At 37.7% G+C, this 12,381-nt stretch overlaps 2 protein-coding genes across 5 annotated transcripts in view; one reads left to right on the top strand and one right to left on the bottom strand.

Annotated features, from left to right (window-relative positions):
• The window catches only part of LOC133656145 (liver-expressed antimicrobial peptide 2), a 128,479-nt gene that overhangs the window by 28,198 nt on the left and 87,900 nt on the right, over positions 1-12,381 (top strand). The window lies entirely within an intron of this gene.
• Positions 1-12,381, bottom strand: part of LOC133656421 (RIMS-binding protein 2-like) — a 106,341-nt gene that overhangs the window by 53,450 nt on the left and 40,510 nt on the right. Inside the window, exons 5-7 of the mRNA XM_062057501.1 lie at positions 7,435-7,524; positions 5,394-5,473; positions 5,221-5,330 (exon numbers count right to left, since the gene is read on the bottom strand). Of these exons, the coding sequence (XP_061913485.1) occupies positions 5,221-5,330; positions 5,394-5,473; positions 7,435-7,524 (280 nt within the window). The remainder of the gene's footprint in view (positions 1-5,220; positions 5,331-5,393; positions 5,474-7,434; positions 7,525-12,381) is intronic.

The following is a 12,381-nucleotide window of genomic DNA, read 5'->3' as shown; positions in this document are numbered from 1 at the left end:
TCAGTAGGCCTTTAAGGTTCCAAATAAATTAATGTGACACTCCAAATCATTTAAAGTGACCTGGCAAACCATTCAATGTGACCCTTCAAATCATTTAAAATTGACTGCTAAATTACTAATGTGGTCTTTTAAATAATTAAAGTTGGCCCGCCAAATCATTTAAATTGGCCTTTCAAATCATTTAAAATGACCTGCAAAATTATTAAAGTGACCCTTCAAATCATTTAAAGTGGGTGGGGGTTAATCAATTTGCAATGCAGTCTGCTGAAAACGATGAGAAGCGCCACTCTACATAGCAACTGACACAATGGTCAAAGTTGGAATTGCCACTACACACATTTGAAGCTATTCAACACTCTACCGCCATCTGGTGGCGACAGTGGATAGTGCACCCTGCCCAATGTGTCAGGTGTCATGTGTCAGGTAAACTGCAATGTATGGGGCCATATGAATCCCTTCCTACTGGAGTGTATTGACTGTGAAAATTAAAATTTCATTTTTCAGCGTGTGGCCCTCAGTGGAACACGTCTGGACAACCCCGCTGCAGCGAAAGCCCTGTCATGATTTATTAATCATCTCAACTTGAACTTCCTTGAACATTTCCAGGAACACCCGGGAGCGAACTGCCTTTGCAGTTGAACAAGCTGTTCTCTACTTCTTCTCCCGGGCAAGAACTTGCTATCATGGTTCTTAAATCCTTTTTATTCTCACTAAACTCTACCACTTTAGGCCATCTGTGTTTGTGTGTGTGTGTGTGTGTGTGTGTGCGCGTGTGTGCGTGCGTGTGTGTGTGTGTGTGATGATGTAGTTGCGCCCAGCTGTATTAGTCATCAAGCTAAAAGAGAGCATGGTCCCATCTTGACATGAGTCTACGTCTTTCATGACAAACACACACTTGCCGCCATCTTGAATGAGTCAGTGCAGCTTAGCATAGCGTCCTCCTCTTCCTGACTATTGAGGATGAATGCATGGCTGCTGATTAGGAGGCAAATGTTGGAAAGTAGTCCCTGAGCTCATCTGTGAAGTGGACAAGTTGGATTTCTGTGACTTTACAACACGCCTGTCCAAACTGAGGGCCACACTCTGAACAATCAAAGCATTGATTGATTGATTGATTGATTGCAACTTTTATTAGTAGATTGCACAGTGAAGTACATATTCCGTACAATTGACCACTAAATGGTAACACCCGAATACGTTTTTCAACTTGTTAAAGTCGGGGTCCACTTAAATTGATTCATGATACAGATATATACTATCATCATAATACAGTCATCACACAAGATAATCATCAGAGTATATACATTGAATTATTTACATTATTTACAATCCGGGGTGTGGGATGTGGAGGGGGGGGGTTAGGTTTGGTTGATATCAACACTTCAGTCATCAACAATTGCATCATCAGAGAAATGGACATTGAAACAGTGTAGGACTGACTTGGTAGGATATGTACAGCAAGTAGTGGACATAGAGAGAGAGATCAGAAAGCATAAGAATAAGTATTTACATTTGATTATTTACATTTGATTATTTACAATCCGGGGAAGTGGGATGTGGAAGGGGGAGGGTTGGACCATTTTGATAGTTCTCTTTTTCCAATACCGTATTTTTCGGACTATAAGGCGCACTTAAAATACTTTCATTTTCTCAAAAACCGACGGTGGGCCTTTTAACCCGGTGCGCCTAATGTACGGAATAATTCTGGTTGTGCTTACCGACCTCGAAGCAATTTTTTTTGGCACATGGTGTAATGATAAGTGTCACCAGTAGATGGCAGTCACACATAAGAGATACGTGTAGACTGCAATAAGACGCCAGTAAACAACACCAAAACTTTAAATGTTCCTTTGAGAATAAAGAACATTACACACGGCACTCAAAAATCTGTCAAAATGTTTTAGTAAGACTTTGAAGCCGCACCGCTTAATGGATTGTCACTCACTATTATGTTAGATCCACTATGGACTGAACTTTCACAATATTATGCTAGACCCACTCGACGTCCATTGCATCCGGTCTCCCCCTTGAGGGGGGGGTCAACCACATCTGCGGTCCTGTCATGTAAAACAGTTAGCTCCATCTTTTGACATTAAAACAGTTAGCTCCATCTTTTGACACTTCTTCCACTCCCGTCCTTGCACGCTACACCGCTACAACAAAGATGACGGGGAGAAGACGCTGTCGAAGGTGAGCCACGTAAATGAGACCGCCCACAAAACGGCGCATCCTGAAGCGACTGTCAGAAAGCTTGAAGATGATCTGTAAAACATCATCTATGCAACATTTTGACCAAATAACCACCATTACATGTTATGTAGACCACAAGGAAATGTTTTAAATTGAGAAAAAAATCATAATATAACCCCTATAATGCGCCTTATAAAGTGCGCCTTTTGTATAAAAAACGACCTGAATAGACCCGCTCTTGCGCCCTATGGTCCAGAAAATACGGTATATTTATTTTGTCAACTTTAGTGCCTCCCTCAAGCTACCATGCATTGATTAACGTGGACCCCACTTAAACAAGTTGAAAAACTTATTGGGGTGTTACCATTTAGTGGTCAATTGTACGGAATATGTACTGTGAAATCTACTAATAAAAGTTTGAATAAATCAATCAATCAAAGTTTGGTCCTGGGGACCCCTCTACATCAACCTCAAATCTACCTGTCGACTTCAAGTTGTTGTTTTCTTGTTATGTTTTTTTTTGCCAAAACCCTGTTTTTTATGGCAAACACACAACATATGCAATATTTTCCGTCCAATTTATGTTAAGTCATTGGAGTCTTGAACACGTCAATGATTAATAACAACATTGATTTTGATTTATTGTTATTTTTTGAGCTATGAAAAAAAATAAAAAATCCTACTAAAATTTCTCAGGTATCTAAAGAAGTCCCACTCATAAAAGTATTTTTTATTTTTTTATTTTCAACGCTTAAATCTCTAAATGAACTTCAAAACTATACGTTTTTAATATGTGTTTGTTGGTTATGAATTAGATTTTTTTCATTTTTTTTTTACTCTTAAATCTCCAGATAAACTTTAGATCTATCTACTGATATAAAGTTTTATTTTGTCTTTTTTTAATGTTTTATGCCCTTTTTGTTAAAGAAACTCCAGATTTCTATGGCAAAAACATAAAATATGCAAGAGGAAGTGGAATATTTCACATGAAGTAATTGGAGCCCTGAATAGGACAATAATTCATGACAACGTTGATTTTGATTCATTATTTGAATTTTTGAGCAATGACAATTTGATTCTTAAGTCTTGGTATTCCAAAAAAGCGCCACTCATAAGTCATGCATTACTTTGTTTTATTCAAATCTCCAGATCAACTTCAGATGCAGCTGTTGATTATATGTTTTACATATTTATTTTAGTGTAGTTCTTGTTTGTTAGTTTTATAATAATTCAACTGTTTTTCTACATTTAAATCTCTCAGATATATCAGTATGGATATAAAGTTGTATTTATTTCTTTATGTTTTATGCCCTTTTGGTTAAAAAAAAAAAATCCTGTTGTTTTATGGCAAACATAAAATATGCAATATTTTCCCCAAACATATTTCAAAGTTAATATTTGCTGTGAAGTAATTGGATCCTTAAATATGTCAATAATTCATAACAACATTGATTTTATTTAATTATTTTCTGAGCAGTTTAAAAAGTGTCCCACTCATACATGTATTTATTTCTTTTCTTTCAACATCACTGAGGTCTTTAGATCAACTTCATAAGTTTGTATTATTTTTTTCATGCTTTTCGTGTTTGTTTTTTTGCCCTTTTTGTTAAATACAACTTATTTTGTTGTGGCAAATACTCAAAATTTAGAATTGTTTTCCCCAAAACTTATTTCAAAGTGTAATATTTGATGTGAAGTAATTGGAGCCTTGAATATGTCAATAATTCCTAACAACATAGATTTTGATTAATTATTATTTTTGAGTGATGAAAGTTAAAAAAAAATCCCACTCAGGTTTCCATTGATCCAAAAGGGCCCCATTCATAACATTGTTAAAAAATAATTCATACATTATTTTTTCCACTTTCAACACTTAAATTTTGCAACCAACTCCAGATCTATCTATCAATTGTAATTTGTATAATTTTTTTATTTGTTTGTTTTCTTTTCTTTGTGTCATAGAAAACTTTATTTAACAGACAAAATATGCAATATTTTCCCCAAAAATATTTCAAATTGTAATATTTGATGTGACGTAATATTTATAACATTGAATTTGATTCATTATTATTTTTTGAGCAACGGCAGTTAAAAAAAAACACTTAGAGATCCAAAAGGGCCCCACTCATTAAATTGTTAAAAATAAGTTATACATTATTTTTTCCATTTTTATGTGTTTTTTGTTTGTTTATTTAATTCCCTTTGTGTCATAGAAAACTTTGTTATTTAACACCCAACATATGCAAAATTTGCTGTGAAGTAATTGGAGCCTTAAATATGTCAATAATTCATAACAGCATTGATTTTATTGAATTACCTACTAAGCAGTTTAAAAAGTGTCCCACTCTTATCAGTGTTAAAAAAAAGTCATACATGTATTTATTTCATTACTTTCAACAACACTGAGGTCTTTAGACCAACGTCATAAGTTTTTATAATTTTTTCCATGCTTTTTTTGCCCTTTTTGTTAAAAACAACTTTATTTTGTTGTGGCAAACACTCAAAATTTAGAATTGTTTTCCCCAAAACTTATTTCAAAGTGTAATATTTGATGTGAAGTAATTGGAGCCTCAATAATTCATAACAACATAGATTTTATTTAATCATATTCTGAGCAGTTTAAAAAGTGCCCCACTCATAAGAGTGTTAAAAAAGTCATACATTGAATTTAACTTTCATCAACACTGAGGTCTTTAGATCAACTTCATAAGTTTTTATTTTTTTATGCTCTTTTTTTTTTTTTGTGCCCTTTTTGTTGTGGCAAACACTCAAAAGTTGCATTATTTTTCCCTTGAATATGTCAATAATTCATAACAACATTGATTTTTTATTCATTATTATTTTTGAGCAATGAAAAAAAACAGCTTTGTTATTAGAGTCAACATTGCAACTTTTTCTCGTTACATATCACCTGTTTGATCTTTTCTTTCACTTTACAATGTTCTATTTCCAATAACAAATTGTGTATCATTAGTCATTCTGCAGTGGAACAAAGCCATCATTTAGCACAGAACGATAGCGACTTCTCACCTTCATAGAAGCCGTCGTCGTCCATGTTGCCGTAGACGTACAAATACTTCCCCGCCACAAGGGGGAGCTCTGCTTCAGGGTGCTCGTTCGGTCCGTCGTAGGGGTTATAACTGGAGGAAAAGTCATTATTGCAAGCAACTCGGGAGGCTTTAACTTCAGCGGGTGTCGCTCACCTGTATCGGGCAGTGCAAAGGCGGACCTGGCCCGTGTACCGAGGCTTGGGCCTGGCTGGCGGGCTCGCTTCATCCTCCATCTCAAGATGGAAACGCAAAGACAAACGTCACACGTTCATGATACGTTATCAGGAAGCAGGATGAGATAACCCTCTCTTACTAATTCACTCCTGCAGGGAAAAGGTCTCCCACATTCTTAAGTTCTGAGGCGGTCTGAATAAAGATAGGTGACTAGGATCCAAGATTGACCAAAGGAGTCAGTACAAACAATAGCAATACCAGCGCTGAAGAGATCGGGCTTCTCTAAAATGGTCGCCCTTCTCATATGCTTTTGTCCACCTTGCTGCCAGCCTCGGCAGGAATCAACACTGAAAGTTAACTTGCCGTATATATTGTCCACTCTCCCTCACCGCATCTGGTACATCCTGACACACTTAAACGAGAGGGACTTGTGTGTGTTTGGATGAGACCTCCTTTATCTTCTTCCAGCAAAACCAAGGCCAAAGATCGTAACTTCTAAGGTGGGAAAACATTCCCCTAACAGCATCTAAACAACAAACTAGAATGTTGACTACTCTCAGTTGACAGGGTTAATGACCACAACAGCTCTACTTTTAAAATCAAGACCGTGCACACAAACAATCAGCCTTACAGACTGTATACGTCCACCTGTAGGCCCCCATACAGGTGAGGGTGGCCCTGGGCACGAGTGTAACGGAGGCCAGCCAGCGTACTTGGTAAACCTCACTCCCTGACAACTTCAAAGGCAGTGCTGGCTTTAGCATTGATGGCCCAGGCTTTTAGCTCAGAAGTCAGCACGTTCATGCCGGCGAACAGGGTTCACGCAGTCGAAAGACCCATGTATAGAGAGATTATGGCCAACTCGGTTTCAAAGTTGGCAGCAAAATGGCGACCCGTAGTCACGTGAGGAGCTTTTGACCGATCAGAGAGAGTCTGCCCAGAGGATCTCCTAAATCAACCCTATTCAACTGGTGGTTTCCAGTCCACATTTGACCCGCCAAAGCTTTTCACCCAAAACCTCTGGAGCTTCTGTTTCTTCATGCTGTCAACTATCTGCAAACGCTGGAACAGAATAATGAAATGATTGAGAGGGAAGTGTGAAAGCTGACATGTTTACTTTGCAATTCAGTAAACACAGTCACCCATCCATCCATCTTCTTCCGTTGATCCGAGGTCGGCCAGCAGCCTAAGTAGGGAAGCCCAGACTTCCCTCTTTCCAGCCACTTCGTCCAGCTCCTCCCGGGGGATCCCAAGGCATTCCCAGGCCAGCCGGGGGACATAGTCTTTCCAACGTGTCCTGGGTTTTCCCCGTAGCCTCCTTCCGGTCGGACGTGCCCGAAACACCTCCCTAGGGAGGCGTTCGGGTGGGATCCTGACCAGATGCCCGAACCACAACATATGGCTCCTCTCGATGTGGAGGAGCAGCGGCTTTACTTTGAGCTTCTCCCAGATGACAGAGCTTCTCACCCTATCTCTAAGGGAGGGCCCCGCCACCCGGCAGAGGAAACTCATTTCGGCCGCTTGTACCCGTGATCTTGTGCTTTCGGTCATAACCCAAAGCTCATGACCATAGGTGAGGATGGGAACGTAGCTCGACCGGTAAATTGAGAGCTTTGCCTTCCGGCTCAGCTCCTTCTTCACCACAGTCTCAAAGGAATAAAATCTTTCTGACAAAGCCTCCACATTTTGATGTCCGGCCCCTGAGTCCTTAGGATCTTCACAACGTAGTTGAATAACCCCATCCTACATGTGACTACATTGGCCACACTCTCTCTATACCTGACTCTGGGAAAGATTGAAGTACACAAGGTCGCCCAACGATGCAACGGCAGTGACTTGGATGGCGGAAACTGGATCCGTACCAAAAAACCTCAAGTTTGAGCTTGCCGTCCTGATCCGGAATCTTGTAAAAAGTCTACCTAGACTGAGAGCTTTGGTAGCGACAGTTTGGAGATCCACTAGGTGAGATATCACGATACAGTAACGTAGTGTCGTGTGTGACCAGGCTTACACCACTCACCTCGGACGGGTTCAGCCGCCGGGGGCAGCCGGTGCGGGACTTGACGGACGGCCAATGCGGTCCTCCTTTGTCTCCAGTCTGCTGTGGGCACTGCAAAAACCGGGAGATCAGTGTTTGGCTCTCATCGCCTGGGAGAAATTGATTTCCATCACAGTTAAAGAGCGACTGCCATGCCTCCTTCGAGCCATTTGGGTCTTATTGTGTTCCGATTGATCCGCTGTTGGAGCGAGTGAGCGGGCCCGGCAGGTGTTGCACGTTAGTCCTCAAATATCAGGCACGCCCTCGGGGTAAGACACATAATGTTTTCCATATATAAGCCGCACCGGACTATAAGTCACAGATATAAACTTCTGAAATGAGTTATTTACACATAAATATTCTATAAATGCTTATTTACACACCTTAATTGTTTCCAAATGGTGTCTGTAACACGGCAGTAAAACGGCTGATCAAACAAAACAGAAGTCATCGTCCTACAGACGTCACACATGGGACGCTTCAGTAAGTAAGGATTGTTGTAGTTATATTGTAAAACCTACAAACATCGTTTGGAGTAATGAATGAAGAATCCATACAAGTAGAAACACTATGAGGGGCTAGAAGACGGAACCGCACTTCGACTTCCGGTTGAAAGCTCAGTCTAAACAGAAGGGCAATGTAGCACATGCAGTAAGCATGCTCTTCCAAAAGCTGGCGCTATAGCACAGACAATAACACACCAGTTCAGTGTCTTTGCTGGTTTCTTTTTTTTAAATTTTTTTAAACTATTTGCATAATGACCGTCAGCGAAGAAAAATCCATAAATTAGCCGTGTCGTTTAAAAGTTGCAGGCTTCAAAGCGTATGAAAAAGTAGCAACTTTATAGTCCGGAATTTACGGTACTAACCAAATATACTGCAGAAGACTCATAAATTGACAAAAAGTAAATGTTTTGGTAAAATACATAGAATAAATTAATAATACATTTATTTTTTAATTAAATTAAAGTGCAAATGAAAACAATAATTTGGGTTTAAGAAACTTCTTTATGACTTTAGCTCCAGACTTCTTCTGTTTGTTTGATCGTTATTGCCACAAGTGGTGGACAAGTGTATTACACCTGAATACCATTGTGCCACAAGTGAGAAACATATTTTTTATTGCTGCACTCTAAGAAACACTGAATTAAGCAACCGCCGCTCCTTATTGCTCCAGTCACCGCAGGATTCTCACAGGAGTGAGGCAAAAAGTACTGCAGGTGTACAGTACGTGCGACTGGTATGATGCACACCTTCTCATATCTCATGAATAAATGTTTAGCAGACTGACGTGCTGGCACTGCAGTTTTTTACAATACTCACCTCGTACGTCAGCCCTGTGATCAATTACAGTGGATATTGATCATGCATTTGCATTAGATGGATGGAGATGATGCTCAAGTCAAGTAAGCGTGAAATCACTCATTTGATGTTCTTGAACCTTCCGACACCATTAAAGATGGCGGACGGCCATAAATCAGTGAGTACTAAAGATGTTCTGTTGATTGCTCAGCTCAGAAGTATTGGGACACCTGTGTCTCTTTATACAGACTCAGAAAAAGTATTGGGACACCTGTGTCATTTTATACAGACACAGTAAAAGTATTGGGACACATGTGTATCTTTATACAGACTCATCTAAAGTATTGGGACACCTGTGTCTCTTTATACAGACTCAACAAAAAGTATTGGGACACCTGTGTCTCTTTATACAGACTCAGAAAAAGTATTTGGACACATGTGTCATTTTATACAGACTCAGCAAAAGTATTGGGACACGTGTCTCTTTATACAGACTCAGAAAAAGTATTTGGACACCTGTGTCTCTTTATACAGACTCAGCAAAAGTATAAGGGACACCTGTGTCTCTTTATACAGACACAGCAAAAGTATTGGAACACCTGTGTCATTTTATACAGACACAGCAAAAGTATTGGGACACCTGTGTCTCTTTATACCAGGGGTCACCAACCTTTTTGAAACCAAGGGCTACTTCTTGGGTACTGATTAATGCGAAGGGCTACTAGTTAGATACACACTTAAATAAATTGCCAGAAGTAGCCAATTTGCTCAATTTACCTTTAACTCTGTTATTATTAATAATTAATGATATTTATCTTTGTGGAAACACTGATCATCTTAATGATTTCTCACAATAAATATATATAGAAACAGATAAATATCAATATGCAACACTTTATTTTTATATTTTCTCTAAGTGCACATGTTTCAAATTGAACATTTTCAAATGATCACTTCTAAGACAGTCTTGTGAAATCACAATATCCCATTTTAACTAGCTAGCCACTAACATTTTTTAACAAATCATGAATTACTTTGCACCATGTTTGTACAAATAATAACTCATGTAAAATACAAAAGTAAACTCTCAAATTTTTAAATCATGTCACACTTTGAACTGGACACCAAATCGGTTATCTGTTTCTTTGTCAGTTAGTGGGAAGCCTGGCATTGCATGCTGTTAACTAGTGTGTTGTACTCTGGTGTGTAACTTGACACTGCAACTCTGAGTGAGTCTTGCAGATGTGCATCAGTGAGGCGTGTTCTGTGTTTGTTCTTGATGAAGTTCATGTCAGAAAAGGCTGATTCACAAAGATAAGATTTTTCCTCATTGTTTGCGGAACCTTCTTAATCTTTTGGACATATTTTCACAGCAATCTGGCCTTAAGCTTAATTATGATAAATGTAAAATGTTAAGGATCGGAAATCTAAAGGGAACGTCCTTTCGAATGGAATGCAAAGTGCCTGTTTTGTGGACAGATGGACCAGTTAACATATTGGTGTTGTTGTCCCAGAAAATCTGGAAGATCTAGGCTCAGTAAATTATGATAATCGACTAAGAAAGTTGGACAAAATTATGCAATTATGGAAAGGGAAATCCCTAACCTTGTATGGTAAAATGTCTATTGCCAACTCGTTAATTATTCCTCAATTTATTTATTTGTTTTTGTCATTACCATCTCCATCACAAAACTTTTTTAAGATTTATGAGCGGAGGGTCTTCGGTTTTGTCTGGAACGGCAAACCAGAAAAGATTAAAAGAAAGGTTTTGTACAAAGAGTATGAATATGGGGGCCTGAAACTTCTCAACCTTGAAGCTATGTGTCTGTCTTTAAAAGCATCAATTGTTCCAAAGATGTATTTAAACATTGAGTGGTACACAAATGTCCTGTTGGACAAAAAACATGTACTGTATCAAAAGAAATTGTATCCTTTTTTACAAGTGATCCCCTCCCAGAGAGTCTGCCGGGAAACATGGCGGGGTTCATAAAGGAAACAATCCACTCATAGTGGTGTTTTCAATTTTATGTGCCAGAAAAAAGAGACGATATTTTGCAGAAGTTAATATGGATGAACTCTAATATTGTAATAGATGGAAAGCCTTTCTTTTGGAAAAATATGTTTGAAAGAGGAATCATTTTTGTCAATGATATTATCAATGAGAATGGTAAAATTATGAAGTATGATGAATTTAGAGCTATGTATGGTGATGCTTGCTCAAGCTTTTCATTTTATCAACTAACTGGAGTAATTGGGAAAAGATGGAAACAAATAATTAATTATGGAACTACTAAATTATTAGTTTGTAAACCTCTAATAAGAAATTCTAGTTGGCAAAAAGGAACTAAAATAAATAGAAAAATATATAATTGTTATTTAATAAAGAAATCTTTGAAGGCTGCCTCATACAACACAAATGGAAAATGGGAGGACTTTTTTGACTGCCCGTTGCCATGGGATGCCATATTCAAACTAATCTATAAAACCACTATCGATGTGCAAAATCGTTATTTTCAAATTAAAATTATTTATAACTTCTTACCCACAGGGAAAATGTTAAAATTATGGAATATGACAGAGTCAGATGATTGCCGATTTTGTTGTCAGGAGCCTGAATCAACCCTGCATTTGTTTTGGTATTGTCATATTGTGTCTTTGTTTTGGGTGGAAGTTGAAAAAATGTGTTTAAGGATTGGTTTGTTTATGAAGCTTAATGTGGTTTCTGTTATTTTAGGAGAGTTCATTGACAATCATGATTTAGTCAATTTAATTATAGTACTCGGTAAAATGTTTATTTTTAAGGCCAAAAACAGATATTCACTTAGTATTACTTTCTTTAAAACATTTATTCAGTATTTTCTAACTTTAGAAAGTTACATGGTTGAAAACGATAATGATGCCAAAAAACATTAAAAAAAAGACGATAAGTCCTCAAAGGCTTATTTTGAAAGTATAATTATGTTTATAGATTATATGATATCTGTTGTTGTGTTCCCTAATTTGAGTGACCTGGACATAATCTGGACTGTACATAAATGCTTATTTTGAAAATGTAATTTTGTTTATAAATTATATGCAATCTGTTGTGTTCCCTAATTTTTTTCTGTGTACATGAATGAAGGTGTGTGTTGCTGAGTCCGACTTGGACATTATCTGGACTGGGCCTGTTTTAAAAAACCCTTTAAACAAATCTAATTTCATTGACAACCTGGTCTGTTGAAGATAAGGCCCTTTTTTAAAAAATAAAATAAAATAAGATAAATAAATAAAAACATTTTCTTGGATAAAAAAGAAAGTAAAACAATATGAAAATAATTACATAAAAAATAGTAATTAATGAAAATTTTAGTGGACCAGCAGCCTATACAATCATGTGTGCTTCAGGGACTGTGTCCCTTGCAGATGTGTTGTCTATGTTGTAGGAACCAGAATATTGGTAGCAGAAAGAAATAACCCCTTTTGTGTGAGTGGGTGTGGATGAGTGTGCATGGGGGAGGTTGTTTGGGTTGATGCACTGATTGAAAGTGTATCTTGTGTTTTTTCTATGTAGATTTAATTTAAAAAAAAAATAATAATACTTTTTATTTAATTTTTTTTTCTTTTTAGAACATGCCCGCGGGCGACTCAT

Source organism: Entelurus aequoreus, linkage group LG08, assembly GCF_033978785.1.
Source record: "Entelurus aequoreus isolate RoL-2023_Sb linkage group LG08, RoL_Eaeq_v1.1, whole genome shotgun sequence".
In the NCBI taxonomy this organism is placed as follows: domain Eukaryota; kingdom Metazoa; phylum Chordata; class Actinopteri; order Syngnathiformes; family Syngnathidae; genus Entelurus; species Entelurus aequoreus.
Note: the sequence above shows the minus strand (reverse complement) of the source record. Positions and strands in the feature narration are given on the sequence as shown.